Here is a 14,963-nt window from a genome sequence, read left to right on the forward strand (position 1 = left end):
CTCTCCAGCATTTATTGTTTCTAGAGTTTTTGATGATGGCCATTCTGACCAGTGTGAGATGGTATCTCACTGTAGTTTTGACTTGCATTTCTCTAATGATTAGTAATGTTAAGCATTCTTTCATGTGTTTGTTGGCAATCTGTATATCTTCTTTGGAGAAATGTCTATTTAGTTCTTCTGCCATTTTTGGATTGGGTTGTTTGTTTTTTTGATATTGAGCTGCATGAGCTGCTTGTATATTTTGGAGGTTAATCCTTTGTCAGTTGCTTCGTTTGAAAATATTTTCTCCCATTCTGAGGGTTGTCTTTTCATATAAGATGACTTTAAACGTTTTTTTCTGAAAGAATGAATGTGTAAGAATAGCCAAGAACAATTTTTAAAAGAAAATAGTGAAGTTGAACTTGCTTTACCAGAAAAAATTTAAAATAAAAAATTAAATGTGACATTGACACAGGATAGATAAATAGAGCAGACCAGAAACGTCCAAAAACAGACCTCAGTACATGTAGGAATTTAGCAAACAACAATGGTATTATTTATACTAGTTGTGGTGTGATTTTGAGCAAGTCTTCTTAGCCTTAGTATCCGCATCTGTAAAATGGGATTGATACCATATTTCCTCAATTTTAAAATGCTTTTTTGTTTTATTTTCATGTTTCTGAAATAGGGAGGTGTCTCGGTGATGCGTACATTTAATGCAGTATCTTTTTCTGCTCTGAAAAGCTGTCATTGATACTTATAATTAGGGAAGTACTGTGGAATCTAAAATAAGGTTGTTGAGAAGAATAATGAGATAATGAAAACAAATTGCTTAGCACAGTGCCTGGCAGACACCAATAAATCCTAGCAATTCTTATTATTATAAAATTAGGGAAGAAAGGATTGTGGATGAGTTACAGGAGTGTTCAGATGCAAATACCAGAGTCCAGTCAAGGCTGGTTTGGGCAAATAGCATGTAAAGCATCTGGCGATTAACTGTGGGAGGCTGGGTTCCTGCTCAGTGGTGCCTGCAGGAACCCAGCCTGTCTTCAGTGGATCTTTCTGTTCTGCCATCCTTAGCACATAGGACTTCCTTCTCGTGGTAGTCGAGCCTGTACCTCTGAGCAGGAGGGAGGAAGAGAAAGAGATGGCATCACAGCCCTGCACTTAGATTTCACCAACAGAACAGCCACCTGTGGCCTTTCTTAGCACAAAAGATGTAGTTGACTTCACCTCTGGTTCTTACCTTTTATAGACTTCACAGTTGAGGTTTACAAGGACAATAGACTGTTCATTAAAAAACATTGGGATAATTGGCTATTTTTTTTAAGTTAAATTCTCTTTGTCACGCTGTGTCAAATTAAATTGTAGATGACTTAGAGATTTAAATTTTTTAATGCAAGAATAAATAGGTATATATTTCTGTAATTTCAGGGTGAGAAAGGGTTTTCCAAGCATGATATTAAAAGCAGAAACCTTATAGGCAAAGTGGGATATATTTGACTTTACTTAAAAATTTTGTAAGACCAGTTAATGAAATTAAAGGGCAAATGACTAATTAGGAAGAGTATTTGTAACATGTGACAGAAGGTTAATATTTTTACCATACGATGAACTCTTAAGTACACCAATAAAAAAAAATGAATGGGGGTCAGCAAAAATGGGCAAAGGAGAGTGACAGGCAATTTGTAAAAGAAGAAGTATAAATGTTAGTAAACCTGAAGCTGTGTTTAGCCACACTGGTAATCAAAGGAATGCAAATTAAAAGAATGATGAAAATAGGGCTTCCCTGGTGGCGCAGTGGTTGAGAGTCCGCCTGCCGATGCAGGGAACACCGGTTCGTGCCCCGGTCTGGGAGGATCCCACGTGCCGTGGAGCGGCTGGGCCCGTGAGCCATGGCCGCTGAGCCTGCGCGTCCGAAGCCTGTGCTCCGCAACGTGCCCCGCAACGGGAGAGGCCACAACAGTGAGAGGCCCGCGTACCGCAAAAAAAAAAAGAATGATGAAAATAGTTTTTAAAGAATGATGAAAATAGTTTTTAACCTATTTGGCAAAGATGGAATCCTATTTTAATACTCAGCGTTGGTGAGAATCTTATGAAGCTGGCATCCTTATCCACAGATAGCAGGAGTAGTAAATTAGTTAAATCTCAGAGGGTAGTTTAACAAATTGTGTAGTAAGTTCTTTTTTTTTAATTTTTAATTTTTATTATTTATATTTATTAAAAAAATTTTTAAATTTTATTTTATTTATTTTTTTATATAGCAGGTTCTTATTAGTTATCCATTTTATAGATATTAGTGTATATATGTCAATCCCAGTGTAGTAAGTTCTTAATAAATATTTGGTGACCGCAGCCCTAGGGGCATGGACTGGCCCTGGGCCAACTTGCTCCTGGACCTCACTGATTGATTTCCTTCTAGGCAGGTCCCCTTCTCCCCTTGGGGTCTTTCCCTATACCCTGCTGTCAGGTTGGGCTGGGTGGGTGTGGGGGAGGCAGCCAGCTCACCTGAGGGCCTTGCATTCTACCCCCTGGCTCCCAGGATTTCTGGGTTGTTCTCCCAAAGGCGGGGGAGGGCAGACCCGAACCCAGACCCAAACCCAAACCCACTGTTGTATTCTCACTTTTACTGGAAGCCTGAAAGTTTGGTTTGTATGGGAGAAAGTGAGGTGGGGCACCTGTGTCCTGCTAGTCAGGAGAGCCCTGCAAATCCCAGGGAGCAGGCTGTACTGCTGGCTACCCTCCTCCTTTCCTGGAAACGAGAGGGCTCCCGGCCAGCCCCCGGGATTCTCTTTTCTCAGAGCACAGAGTACGTGAGGCTTGGGCCGAGGTGGAGCCGTGCTGGCCTGCAGGGAAGCTGGCCCGGCTTTCTCTACCAGGGATGAGCCAGCGGCAGAAGGCCCTGGACTCCCTCCCTGCCTCGCCTCCTCTCCCCCTACTTCCTGAAGGCCGGCCAGTGACATTGATTGGCGTATGTATATTTCAGTGCTGACCATTTCCCCTCTGAGAGGCTGGGCAAGTTTTCAGGATACCAGGTCCCTGGGGAGTTTCCCGGGGGTAGCAAGCCACAGCTGTTCTCATCACCTTTCCCAGAAAAGCGCAAAAAGTACAAAGTGGCCTGCTCCCCCAGACTTGGACCACCAGCCAAAGTGCCCTCTGGGGCAGCCTGACCAGCCCTAGGAACAGATTCTGTCCCCGTTCCTGTTCCTCCCGCCTCGGCCGCCCCCTGCCATCCACCAGACGCCGTGGAGATGCTTCCCACGGCAGAGGCCTTGACCATGGGTAAACCGTGGCGTGCACCGCTCTGCTGGCCAGATTCTGCCTGTGACCTTGGCTACTCACACCAGTCCCTCTTTTTGGCAGCGGCCACGAGGCCCTCCCCCCCCGCACTTCAGGATATGTGCAGTTGGCACATTGAGAGAGATTGTGGGCAACGAGTCCGGGACTCAGAGTTTCCACGGCCAGCTGAGAAATTCTAGAAACAGCCTGTACTTGCGGGGTTTCCTTTCCTTTTCTCTCCCTGCAACGGGGAAAAGTTAACGTGGAATTTTCGGCAGGGCGATCAGATGGTTGCCTGTCCTCGGCACATTTGCTTCTAGGATGGGGAAGGAAGGCTGCCTGTCTGTGCCTCTCCCACCACCTTACTTTTGGGTCTCCCACCCCACCTTATGTTCTACTTTTTAATTTAATTTTATTTTATTTTTTACCTTATGTTTTATATTCCAACTCCAGACAGACTTCTCTGGCTCTCTGGGGGTCTTCAGCTCTCTTGAAGCTGCAGGAGAGGGTGTCCCTCCCCCTATAACTGCTAATAGTTCTACTGGGGGTTGAGATCAAAGAACAGTAAGGTTCTAAACTCGGGGGCCCTGGACAAGGGGGTCGTGGGAAATTAATACATCATTCAGCAGATATCCTTTGGGGGCTCTCTTGGTGCCAGGCACTCACTCCTCCAGGCTCAGGGAAGAAGATAGGCATGAGTCTCCACCATTGTGGAGTTTACAGTCAGTAGGAGGAGATAGATAATAAATATGTAAAAAAAAAAACAAAACAAAAGAAAGAAGACTCTGTAAAATAGTGATATATGGTAAGAAGAAAATAAAACGGTGTTGGAATTCTGAATGACTTGTGAGTAGGGTTTTTTTTTTTTTTTTTTTGAAACCAGGTGGCCCTCCGCTTTGAGAAGGTGACCTTTGAGCTGAGACTTGATATGAAGATCTAGGGGAAGGGCATTCTCAGCAGAGGGAACAGCAAGTGCAAAGGCCCTGAGGTCAGAATGCACTTGGTGTGCTAAAGGAACAGAAAGAAGGCCAGGGTGGTGGCTGGATCCTGGTGAGGTCAGTGGGGTTAGCAAGGGCCAGACCTCACAGTGACTTATATGCCAGGAAAAGTGGTTTAGGTTTGATTCATTTGTTGTTTTGTTGTTTTGTTTTGTTTGACTGCGGCACATGGGATCTTAGTTCCCCAACCAGGGATTGAACCCGTGCCCCCTGTAGTGGAAGTGCAGCGTCTTAACCATGGACCGCCAGGGAAGTCCCAGATTTGATTCCACTTGTACTGAGAAGCCATCGTGGGTTCAATTTTTTTGTGGTACGTGGGCCTCTCACTGTTGTGGCCTCTCCCGTTGCGGAGCACAGGCTCCGGACGCACAGGCCCAGTGGCCATGGCTCACGGGCCCAGCCGCTCCGCGGCATGTGGGATCTTCCCGGACCGGGGCACGAACCCGTGTCCCCTGCATCGGCAGGCGGATTCTCAACCACTGCGCCACCAGGGAAGCCCTAAAAGGATGACTCTTTCATTGAGCTGTACACTTAAGACTTGGGCGCTTCATGTGTATATATGTTACACTTAAAAAGAGAGAGAAGGGACTCAAACAGTTTGGGGGTAAGTGCTCAGTGGAAGCTGGAAGCCTGGTTAAGAGATTTTATTTTATTTTAGTATTTTTATTTCAACCAGCATTTCAACATTTCCTTCACTCAGATTTCCTGTCTTCAGATTCAGACAGTCTTTCCAGTCTTCTGGAGGAGAGGTCTTGAGGAATGAATTGGTCTTGTGAGTAGCACCCAAAAGGCAGTTATTGAAAACTTGTAATATACACTCAGTGCTAATGCTGCTGTAGTTCATTCACTTTGTTTTATACTATTCTGCTGTGAAAGTTGGTTAGTTTGTTTATCCACTCTCCTGCTGATGGGCTTTTGGGTTGCTTCCAAAGTTTTTGTTATTGTGAATAGTGCTGCCGCAAGAATTCTTGTATCGTCTTTTTTTTTTTTTTTCCTCTCTGTTTGGGGCTGAAAGTCACCCAAACTAGAGGATGTCTGAGTTGCAAGCTAAAATCAGAAACCCTTTCCAGGTGGTATTCTGATTGCCCCTTGGGGTTGGTGTTGGCAGGAGAGGGTAAGCCTTTAAGTCTGGTTAGAATGTTGATCCGTTTTTTAACAGGCAAGCAGTTTGTGGGCGGAGGGAGGGGGAGGGCAAGTGGAAATACATCGTGTTGTTAAGGGAAGTCACTTATGGCACCAGGTTGTCTAGAGACTGCTGCCTTGAGGGGTATTTTAACCTGAGAAAGGGGGAGCTTGTCCATGTGGGTCTTTTGCTGTCCCTGATCTGTATCTGAGGATGATAGCCAGAAACGTGGTTGCCTTTGCTCTGGAATCCATCTGAGTGTGCTCTTGACAGCCCCTCTCTAGAGCCTCTGGCCGGGCAGAGATGGAGAAGCAGAAGGACAAAGTATCGGGGTCCTTATGCTGTCCTTAGCACCTTTGGCAAGAGGGAGCTTTGAGAAGACACCGTGCATTCCTGCCCTTGAGCCCTTGGCCCTAAATACTGCATCTCCAGTGGAGTGTATCCCAGCCATCCTGCACTCTCTGGAGAAGTGAAGATATGTCTGTTTACATATGCATTTGTATTTACATATTCGAGCAGCAAGTCTTTATTTAGATCCTACCAACTTCCTAGGATTGTTATGAAACAACCACGAAAGTTCACTGAAAGTGTTAGGAGTGTCATTGTGAGACAGTACACCATTGAGACAGAGTGGTAGGATTGAGAGGAGGATGGGGTAGGACTTGTGCTGGGGAGGATTTGGGGTGGACCAGAGATGGTGCTTTTTCCTGCAGTTCATCCTTTTTTAACAACAACAACAACACATCCAGGCCCTTCACACTTGTGGAGAGAGTGCTTGGAACACATTCGAACTACATTCAGCTTTCTGACTGATGTCTCTACCATATGTTTTTTTTTTTTTTTTTTTGCGGTACGCGGGCCTCTCACTGTTGTGGCCTCTCCCGTTGCGGAGCACAGGCTCCGGATGCGCAGGCCCAGCGGCCATGGCTCACGGGCCCAGCCGCTCCACGGCATGTGGGATCCTCCCGGACCGGGGCGCGAACCCGTGTCCCCCGCATCGGCAGGCGGATTCTCAATCACTGCGCCACCAGGGAAGCCCTCTACCATATGTTAATCAGCCTTTCCAGTCCTGGTCCTGTGGGCCATGTGGAGACAGGAGGGTGCAGGGGTGAAAGGGAGCAGGGGCAGACGTCTCAGTTGGAGCCCAGGGTCCCAGCCAGAGAGTAGTGGCAGCTGAGGGTGAAGGGTGATGGGAGCCTAGTTGGAGGGACCCTTGCCTGCCAGGCAGAGGGACTAATAAACTTTTCTGTTGGGTAGGGGAAGTGATGGAAGGTAGGTATTTTAGCATGATCCTCGGAGGGGACAGGGTGGAATGGAGCGGGCGTGAGTGACAAGTGCAGGTGGTGCGCTGCAGTGGTTTCTCCTCCTGAATCCCAAGAAGAGAGGCGCTCCTGTCACGTGGTGAGGCCCATGCTGAGGAAGCAGAGGATGAGGGAAGGCCTTTCACCTCAGTAATCCCATGATGACTGCCAGTGACCTTGGGCCACGGAATGAACCATGTGGGAGTTTTGGGAAATGGGAGGGGAAAATGGAGGAATTATGATTCATGCATGTAATTACTCATTCTCCCTCTGTTTCATGCCACCTTCCTGTCTCTGGTTTGGAAATATGGACTTTTTCCCTCTTTTTCCCAATAACCCTCTTTCTCCTGAGAGTAGGGCTCGTTTATGACTCATGCTGGTAAATATAAGGCCCAAGATGCAGCCTGTGCCTTCCTACCCGGGCCCTGGCCATGTGCTCATGAGCGGTAACTGAGGGAAGGGGCCGCCACTGCACAGCAGTGGTCCTTGCCCTCTGTGGTGAAGAAATCTGGTAATCTAACGACCTTCCCCTGAAAATAGTGGTCCTCAGACATCCGTGTACATCGTGATCACCTGGAGAGCTTCCTAAAACACAGATTGCTGGACCCCATCTGGAGTCTCTGATTCAGCAGATTCGGGTGGGGCTGAGAATTTGTATTTCCAACAGGTTCCCAGGTGATGGTGATGCTGCTGGTCCGGGGACCACACTCTGAGAACTACTTTCCTGGAGAAATTATCACTCCCAATTCAGCATCTCAGTTGAAGGGATGGCGCGGTCAGAATCTTTGAGGAGGAGTTGTGGGGGGCTTGCGCTGGCTTAAGGATGGGAGGGTTTAAAGGGGGAGATAGTGGTGCAGCAGGACATGGAGGGAGGGGGATAGGTGGGCTGGCGTCAGGGCAGGGAGAGTCTGCTGCAGGCAGAGCAGTGGTGCTGTCCTCTGGCCTGGCTTCTAGTAGAGAGAGGTTCTCTGCACCAGGAAAACCAAGTGTGCCTCTGCCTGCTGTAGCCCAGGGTCTTGTAAGGGGTCACTGTCTGGAAAGAGCCCACCTGCCTTCTCAGAGGACTCTTCTTAGCCATTTGGGGACTTCTTGTGAGAGGCCCTCGGTGGCACAGTCTGCCCACACAGTGTTGTTGCCCGGGAGTTGGAGTTGGCATTTATGAATGACCCTCCCGCTACAGCAAGAGAGTTGAGGTCTCAGCCTGATTGAGGAAATGGTCGGGGGGTGGAAGGCGGTCTTTTCCAACTCACTCTGATACTTGTGGTTACCAGGACAGTGATGGGGCTTGTTTCTCTCCTGGTAACCGCTAAAGAAGAGCCTCTGCAGGTCTTTAATGGAGAACTGCGGGGCCAGCAGCCCCAAGGGTCAGGGAAGCACCCCAGGCTGGATCGAACCTGGGAAAAAGAAGCCTTGCTCTTTAGACCAGACTGGGTGCTGTGTTCTTCCACCTGGAACCCAGGGAACCTCCTACGTGGACTCGTGGCTTCTGTTCTTGCCCACCTCCAGTCTGTTCTCCACACTGCAGCCAGACCAGTATACTAAAAACACAGATCTGGTGGTACCTTTGCTGAAAATGATCCCCACTGCCCTCCAGATGGGGTCTAGCCACCTTCCCGCGGCCTATAGGCCCGTGCCTGCCCTGGCCCCTGCCACATCCTCTTGTGTACACCTGGGCTCTTAAGTTCTTAGATGCGGCATCTTGGCTGAGGCATTCCAAACGAACCTGCATCTTTCTGGAACATTCTGCCCCATCCCCACCCTGTCATCTTCACCTGGCCCACTTTTACACGCCCTCGAGGTCTCAGCTAAAATAATGTCTCTTTCTGGAGGCCTCCCCTGACCCCTGACACTAGACTTGACCGCCCTGCTGTGTTCTCCAAGCTTCCTGTGCTCCTCGTCGTGACCTATGGCAGATGGTTTGTTTGGCTTGTTCCCCAGGCATCCACGCTGAGGCAACCCTGTGGTTTACTCTTGTTGTCCTGGTGTGTTTACTAATAGCGCCTCCTTTCCCTATCAAGTGCGTTACTTTGGATAATAAATTATGGTCCAAGCTACTAAAAGTAGAGAATCAAAAAATGACACTTTCCAGACATCCTTTCACTGGAATTCCCAATGTGACATGCATTCTGCCAATTAGCTACACTCCATCTAGTCTTAAATATGTGGATATCCTCTTCCTCAGGATGGACCCTGGGACATCCATTTGCTGGTGTGGATCATGGCAGTTGCAGCATAATCCTGGAGCAGGCAGCTTCCTTGTGCCATAGCTTCCTGATGGTGGCGGGGGGCAGCAGCTCCTTGGCTGACTGGCTCTGCACTGTGATTTTGGGAGTAGCTCCTGGACACTCAGTCTAGAGTCTGTTTTTTCAGCTCTTCCCATGATTCTCTGGGCCATTTAATATGTTACACAAAATCTCTTTCTGCTTAAATTGCCTAACTGAACCCGGATCAATACACAACCCTTGTCATCATTGTTCTTGTAAGTTGCTTGTTGAATTGTTTGCTTTCCCTGCTCTGTGAGGGCAGGTACTAGGCATTCCCTAGCATTATTCCCAGTATGAAACCGGTAGGCAATGAATATGTATTGAATGAATGAACTCTTGGACTGAGTTTTTTAAAGTCCGGCAGGTGTAGCTAGCCTTTTGTTCAATGAATATAAACAAAATTGAAGGAATGGGGATTGTTTAGTCTAGGGTAATAAGTGGTCTGGACACCTGACTTTGGGGAATGTCTGAAGGCCCCGGGGGTGGGGTGGGGAGCTGTGGTAGTGGGTGGGTTAGAATGTCTGTGGAAGGAGGCACCTGTTCCTCATCAAGCTGTAGGGGCAATGCCAGCGGACATCAGTTAGATGGGAGGTTGGATTTGGCATCTTACAGCAGAAATTCTCTGCTTCTCCCCACTCGTGTGCCCAGCACTGGTCCAGACACTATGCTATGGGGAAGCATAAGGAGAGGACCCCCTTGCCTTCAAGGAACAAAAAATCTGTCTGGAAGGCTCCCTGGGAGACCAGGTCATTAGGAGTCCAAAGTAGCTGGAGATGAGTGCTCAAAGGGTGGTCCCAGAAGGCTTCCTGGAAGAGGAGGTAATCCAAGAAAAGGCAGGTTCAGGTCTAGGTGAGGGGATTGGCCTGAGAGCTGGGAGAACAAGGAACAGAAGGAACAGACCTAAGTACACGCTGTGCTATGACCTTTAAGCTCTCTCTCTCTCGTTTATCAGAATGCCCCTGAGCGCCTGGACATTTCATAGCCTGATTGTGCTGGGGGCACATGGTAGGTTAGTGGCAGGCCCCAAGTTTGAACCCAGGCCTGTGCAACTCATCATGCTGTCTGATTTAGCCACTAGATCATACATTTTACTTATTTATTTGACCCTGAATAACCAGTTGGGAAGTTCTGCTTCAAATGGGTGATGTAAGTGGTGGATGTGAGTACCTTGTTTCCTAAGCCACATGCCGGGCCCCGTGGTCTGACAAACAGGAGTGGACTTAGAGGGACAATAGGTCAGAATTTTGCAATGGAGTGTCTGGGAAATGTTGATGGATGAATGAGAATAGAGGTGGCTCTTGCCCTGGCCTCTGGTAGGGGGGAGTTCTGCAGGCTCCTGCTTACCGGGCTTCCTGACTCAGTTAGTTGGTTTTGGAAGGGTTCCTTGCTCTGGCAAGCCCAGGCTCCTCTGGGACTGTAGAGCCTGGCAGATGCACAACTCTCCCCTGCTGGTCCAGCCCTCAGGGCTCAGCATGTGGCTAAATCAGCAGTCCCAGCCGCCTGTGCTGGCTGTCCAGGGCCCTGACGCCGCTGGCCTCTGCCCTTCCCAACCTCCCTCCCACGGGCAGTGACTCACACAATGGGGGCTCAGTAAATATTGGTCCATGAACGGCAGGCTATTGGTTCTAATTTTGTTCTCTGCTTCTGGGTCACCACTCTTTTTTTTTTTTTTTTTTTTTTTTTTAAAGTTTTCTCATCCTGCCTCTCCCAGCGATGTGAAGTTTCATGGGGACAGTATAGTAAGGGGGTCACCAGTTCCAGGTACCCCCACTGCCCTCCTCCCTGCCAGCTCTCCTACGCCATCAGTGGAAATCTCCCACCCTGGGTGGCCTTTGGCTGAGCCAAAGCCTGAGGCTAAGGTTCTGGGAGTGAGAGCTGGAAGAGGAGAGAGCACATCCTTTTAGTGTATGTGGGAGAGCAGTTAGGAGGGAGGGCCTAGGGAAGCAGGAGAAGAATGGGCCCGTTGAGCCCTGGGCCTGTTGGGCAAGGCCGAGGACTTGCTTTCAGGCCGTGATATTTGCACTATACTTGGGAGGGAGTTTCATCTTGTCCGAGAGGAGAGTGGCCTCTTGGACAATGTTCATTTGGTGGGCAGGGAGGCCCACAGGCTCGGTAGTTTTTCTCAAAGCTTTTTGGACTCCAGAGAGCCTGTAGGGGGTTATGGACTTGAGTACCATGCTGCGAGACTATTGGTTTTCTCACGGGGTCTATGGGGACTTACACAGAGAACTGTATCTTTGTTAGTTTGACCATGAGTGCTGGGAGTACACTAATTATTTATAGAACACTTGGCAGTTTGTGTAGTCACATTATTAATTTTATAGCCTCTAGGTTTTGTCCCATACTTAGAAAGTTCTCCCTAACTCCCTGATTTTAAAAAAAATCACCCAGGTTTTCTTATATTGTTGTACCTGCACAACCCTTTGGGACACATCAATGATGCATTTAAAAAGGTTATAAACAAAACAAAACAAAACACTCCAAATCCCACCACTCAGAAATAATCATCACTAATATTAGGTGAACTTTATTCCAGACATGCTCACAGATAAATGCATTTAGAGAAATAGATATAAATACTCCAAAACGTGGGGGCAAGTGACAAATTAGGAGATTGGGATAAACATATACATACTACTATATATAAAATAGATAACTAATAAAGACCTACTGTATAGCACAGGGAACTCTACTCAATATTCTGTAATAACGTATATGGGAAAAGAATCTGAAAAAGAATATATATACATATATATATGTATATATAACTGATTCACTTTGCTGTACACCTGAAACTAACACAACATTGTAAATCAACTATACTCCAATAAAAATTAAAGAAAATACTCCTATAAAAAAGTATTAAAACTTCCCTGAATGTAACCAAAGAAAAAGAAACTATTAAAGGAATTATTAAACTATGAAGAAATGTGTCTTTCACAAGAGAGATGATTTCCTAAAAGACCCCAAAAAGGCTAAAAAAAAAGAAGCTTGTGAGTCATATCTATAATTACTTGTTTCCATTTTAGATGGTATTAATTGACTCTGCTATGAAAAATGAGGACATTAGCTTTTTTTTCTTTTTTTGGCTGCGTTGGGTCTTCATTATGGTGTGCGGGCTTCTCATTGCGGTGGCTTCTCTTGCTGCGGAGCATGGGTTCTAGGTGCACAGGCTTCAGTAGTTGCAGCACGCGGGCTCAATAGTTATGGCACACCTGCATTTCATTATCATGTCATTTTCTTCCCCCCTAGAAAGGGGACTGAAGTCTCTGACTTATTTCATGCTTCAGAATTTCTGCCTGTTGTCTTTACCAATTTGTATGACATCACAGCTGGGAATAATATTCATTGGTTCATATTTTCTTTCTCTCAGAATTATGTAAACACTGTTGCATTTCTTCTGATGCTAAATGTTGCTATGGAGAAGATGAGGGCAGTCTGAATTTTCTGCCACTTAAAAGAAGTTTTAGTACATTTCACAGTTTTTGGAAGAAAATATTATGGGACAGGGGAGTTTCTTCTGGATTCCTGGAAAAGTCTTCTTTTTAAGTTTGTTAACTTCACTAGGCAGTGTCCCAGTGCTGAGCCTTCTGCATGAAATTTTTGTGGAGTACAGTGTATTATTGCAGTCATCAGATTCTGTTTTTCCTTTCATTTCAGGGAAGTCATGTGTTTTTTATCTTTAAACATATTTTTTATTCCAGTCTCAGGTTCTCTACTTCAGGAACACCAGTTATCCTGGCGGTGTCATGTCGTCACTATGTGCTTTAATTTGTCTTTTCCGTCCGCATTCACTGTGCTTATCTCAAACCTTCTTTTGTCAGTATCTCTATTTGAAATTTCTGGCAGAATTCTGTTCTCCGTTCATTATAATCTGTGTGTTAGTTCTTCAGTGATGTTTTGTTGGTCTTTTTTTGGTAAGCCTGCATCTCCTTTTGTTTTACGGCCCCACCTCTGAGCCCTGGTTTTATTGTGTGCATGTTCTAATTGAGTTATTCCACAGAGTGGGCAGTTTTGAGGGATTGCTGTCTCTGGAGTGATGTTTTCCTTTCCATCGACATCTTTGTCTCTGCATGGTTGGCCTGCTGTTTCTTCTCGTCATATTCATGCTAGTGCTTTTTGGCTCTTTTGGCTCTAAAATAAGGCAGTGACTTTCTTCCCACCACTTTGAGGCTGGTTTGTCCCCCACCCCAGTGACAGCAGTGCCGAGTGCTGGGTATTTATGGCGTGTTCTCTGTAGCCTGAGTTGGGGGTGGAGGGCATGGATCTGGCCTGTGCTCTGGGACTTTGGTGGTGGCCCCGGTGGCTGCCCTGGACTGGGGAGGTGCTGTTGGAGGGGGAGGAGGACCCACTGGAATTGGACAGCTTCCCCAGTTCGGCCTGCAGCCTTGCAGCCCTTATTTCCCTCAGAGAGAGTCAGCCCATTGTTCTTGTTCCCCTGCCACCTGTTCCTTTGTTTCCCAGCACCTTTTCCCACTACTCCCCAGTGGAAGGGGAGGAAGACTTGGCGGCAGTCTGCCTCTCTTCAGATCTGGGGCCGTTTAGTGAGAATCCTCTTGGGGCCGGGCCAGGGCTGGGAGACCAGCCACGTGTGGTGCCTCCTGCATTCCTTTCCTTGCCTCTGGTTTGGAAGTTATTATATCAGATGATGTGTCTTTCCTTGTTTGCTTGCTGTGGGTGACTATTTTTTTTTTTTTTTTGTCTTGCTTTTTTTCTATTTTTTTTTTAAACTCAAAAGTTAGTTATCAGTCGAAGGAAAAATGCTGCCATTTCAGTTCTCCATCTTAATTCAGAAATCTTTATTTTTATATAGTGTTTCAACATACCTTATCTTTCTTAGTACTCAGAGAAAGCTCTGTGGATTTGTTTTCCTCTTTGCAGTATAAGGAAGGCGACCTAGTGAGATCAGTGAGGTACAGACTGGACTTCTCCCACCAAGCCCAGTGGTCCTTCTGTTGCCAGAGGCGCACTTCTCCTAGTTACCAGCACCCACGGCAGGGAAGACAAAGGCCAGAGCTTTTGAGTCCTCAGGGCCTCCACCTCCACCCTGAGGCCTGGCTTTGTCTTCGGTCTGCGGGGATTTTTATACACCTCTCCTGAGGTAGGCTCTGGAAGTTGCCCCCTTGGCTCACCCAGACCATGTGTGTCTGTTTTACCCCTCACTGGTTAACCTTTCATGGGGAGTGTCCACTGGGGAGACATTCCGATTAAGCTGACGGGTCACAGCCTTAGAATGGGGAGGGGATGGGGACTGGAGGGAGACCAGTCTGTTTGACAGTCTTCTGCAGCAATGAGCTGTGGGGAGAGAGCCCCCAGGGGGATGGCAGCTGCCTTGTGGTAGTTAGTTGGGTATGAGAGCACAGGCACCTCAGAGACCCCCCTGCTGTCTGTCCCCAAGAGGAATATAAGAGAACTTGATGCCTCTTTTTACATCCTTTGGATTTCAAGGAGACAGTTGAGGAGAAGGCTTACGATGATTCGCTAAGGCCAGTCAGGAGTGCAGCCAAGGACTTCGGGAGCCATCATTCATGTCACCGTAGCCTCTCCTTTTCCCCTGCCCCCTCACCTGCACCTCCTTATCCACCCCTCTGACCCCCGTGGTCATTCTTTAGTGTGGACCATCAGTCTTTTTTTTTATTTTTTATTTTCTTGGCTGCATTGGGTCTTTGTTGCTGCACGCAGGCTTTCTCTAGTTGTGGCGAGCGGGGGCTACTCTTCGTTGCGTTACACAGGCTTCTCGTTGCGGTGGCTTCTCTTGTTGTGGAGCACGGCCTCTAGGCGCGCGGGCTTCAGTAACTGTGGCGTGCAGGCTCAGTAGTTGTGGCTCGCGGGCTCAGTTGCTCCACGGCATGTGGGATCTTCCCGGATCAGGGCTCGAACCCATGTCCCCTGCATTGGCAGGCGGATTCTTTTTTTTTTTTTAACATCTTTATTGGAGTATAACTGTTTTACAGTGGTGTGTTAGTTTCTGCTTTACAACAAAGTGAACCAGTTATACATATACATATGTTCCCATATC

The 14,963-nt window shown here is 47.3% G+C and overlaps 1 protein-coding gene across 5 annotated transcripts in view; it reads left to right on the forward strand.

Annotated features, from left to right (window-relative positions):
• The window catches only part of SLC39A14 (solute carrier family 39 member 14), a 44,819-nt gene that overhangs the window by 11,363 nt on the left and 18,493 nt on the right, over positions 1-14,963 (forward strand). The window contains exon 2 of one of the 5 annotated variants that reach the window (XM_007126305.3): positions 4,957-5,028. The exons of the other annotated variants lie outside the window; for them this stretch is intronic. Within the exon in view, the coding sequence (XP_007126367.1) occupies positions 5,016-5,028 (13 nt within the window). The 5' untranslated portion in view covers positions 4,957-5,015. The remainder of the gene's footprint in view (positions 1-4,956; positions 5,029-14,963) is intronic. 5 annotated transcript variants of the gene reach the window in all.

The sequence above is a fragment of the Physeter macrocephalus genome, chromosome 9, assembly GCF_002837175.3.
Source record: "Physeter macrocephalus isolate SW-GA chromosome 9, ASM283717v5, whole genome shotgun sequence".
NCBI lineage: Eukaryota > Metazoa > Chordata > Mammalia > Artiodactyla > Physeteridae > Physeter > Physeter macrocephalus.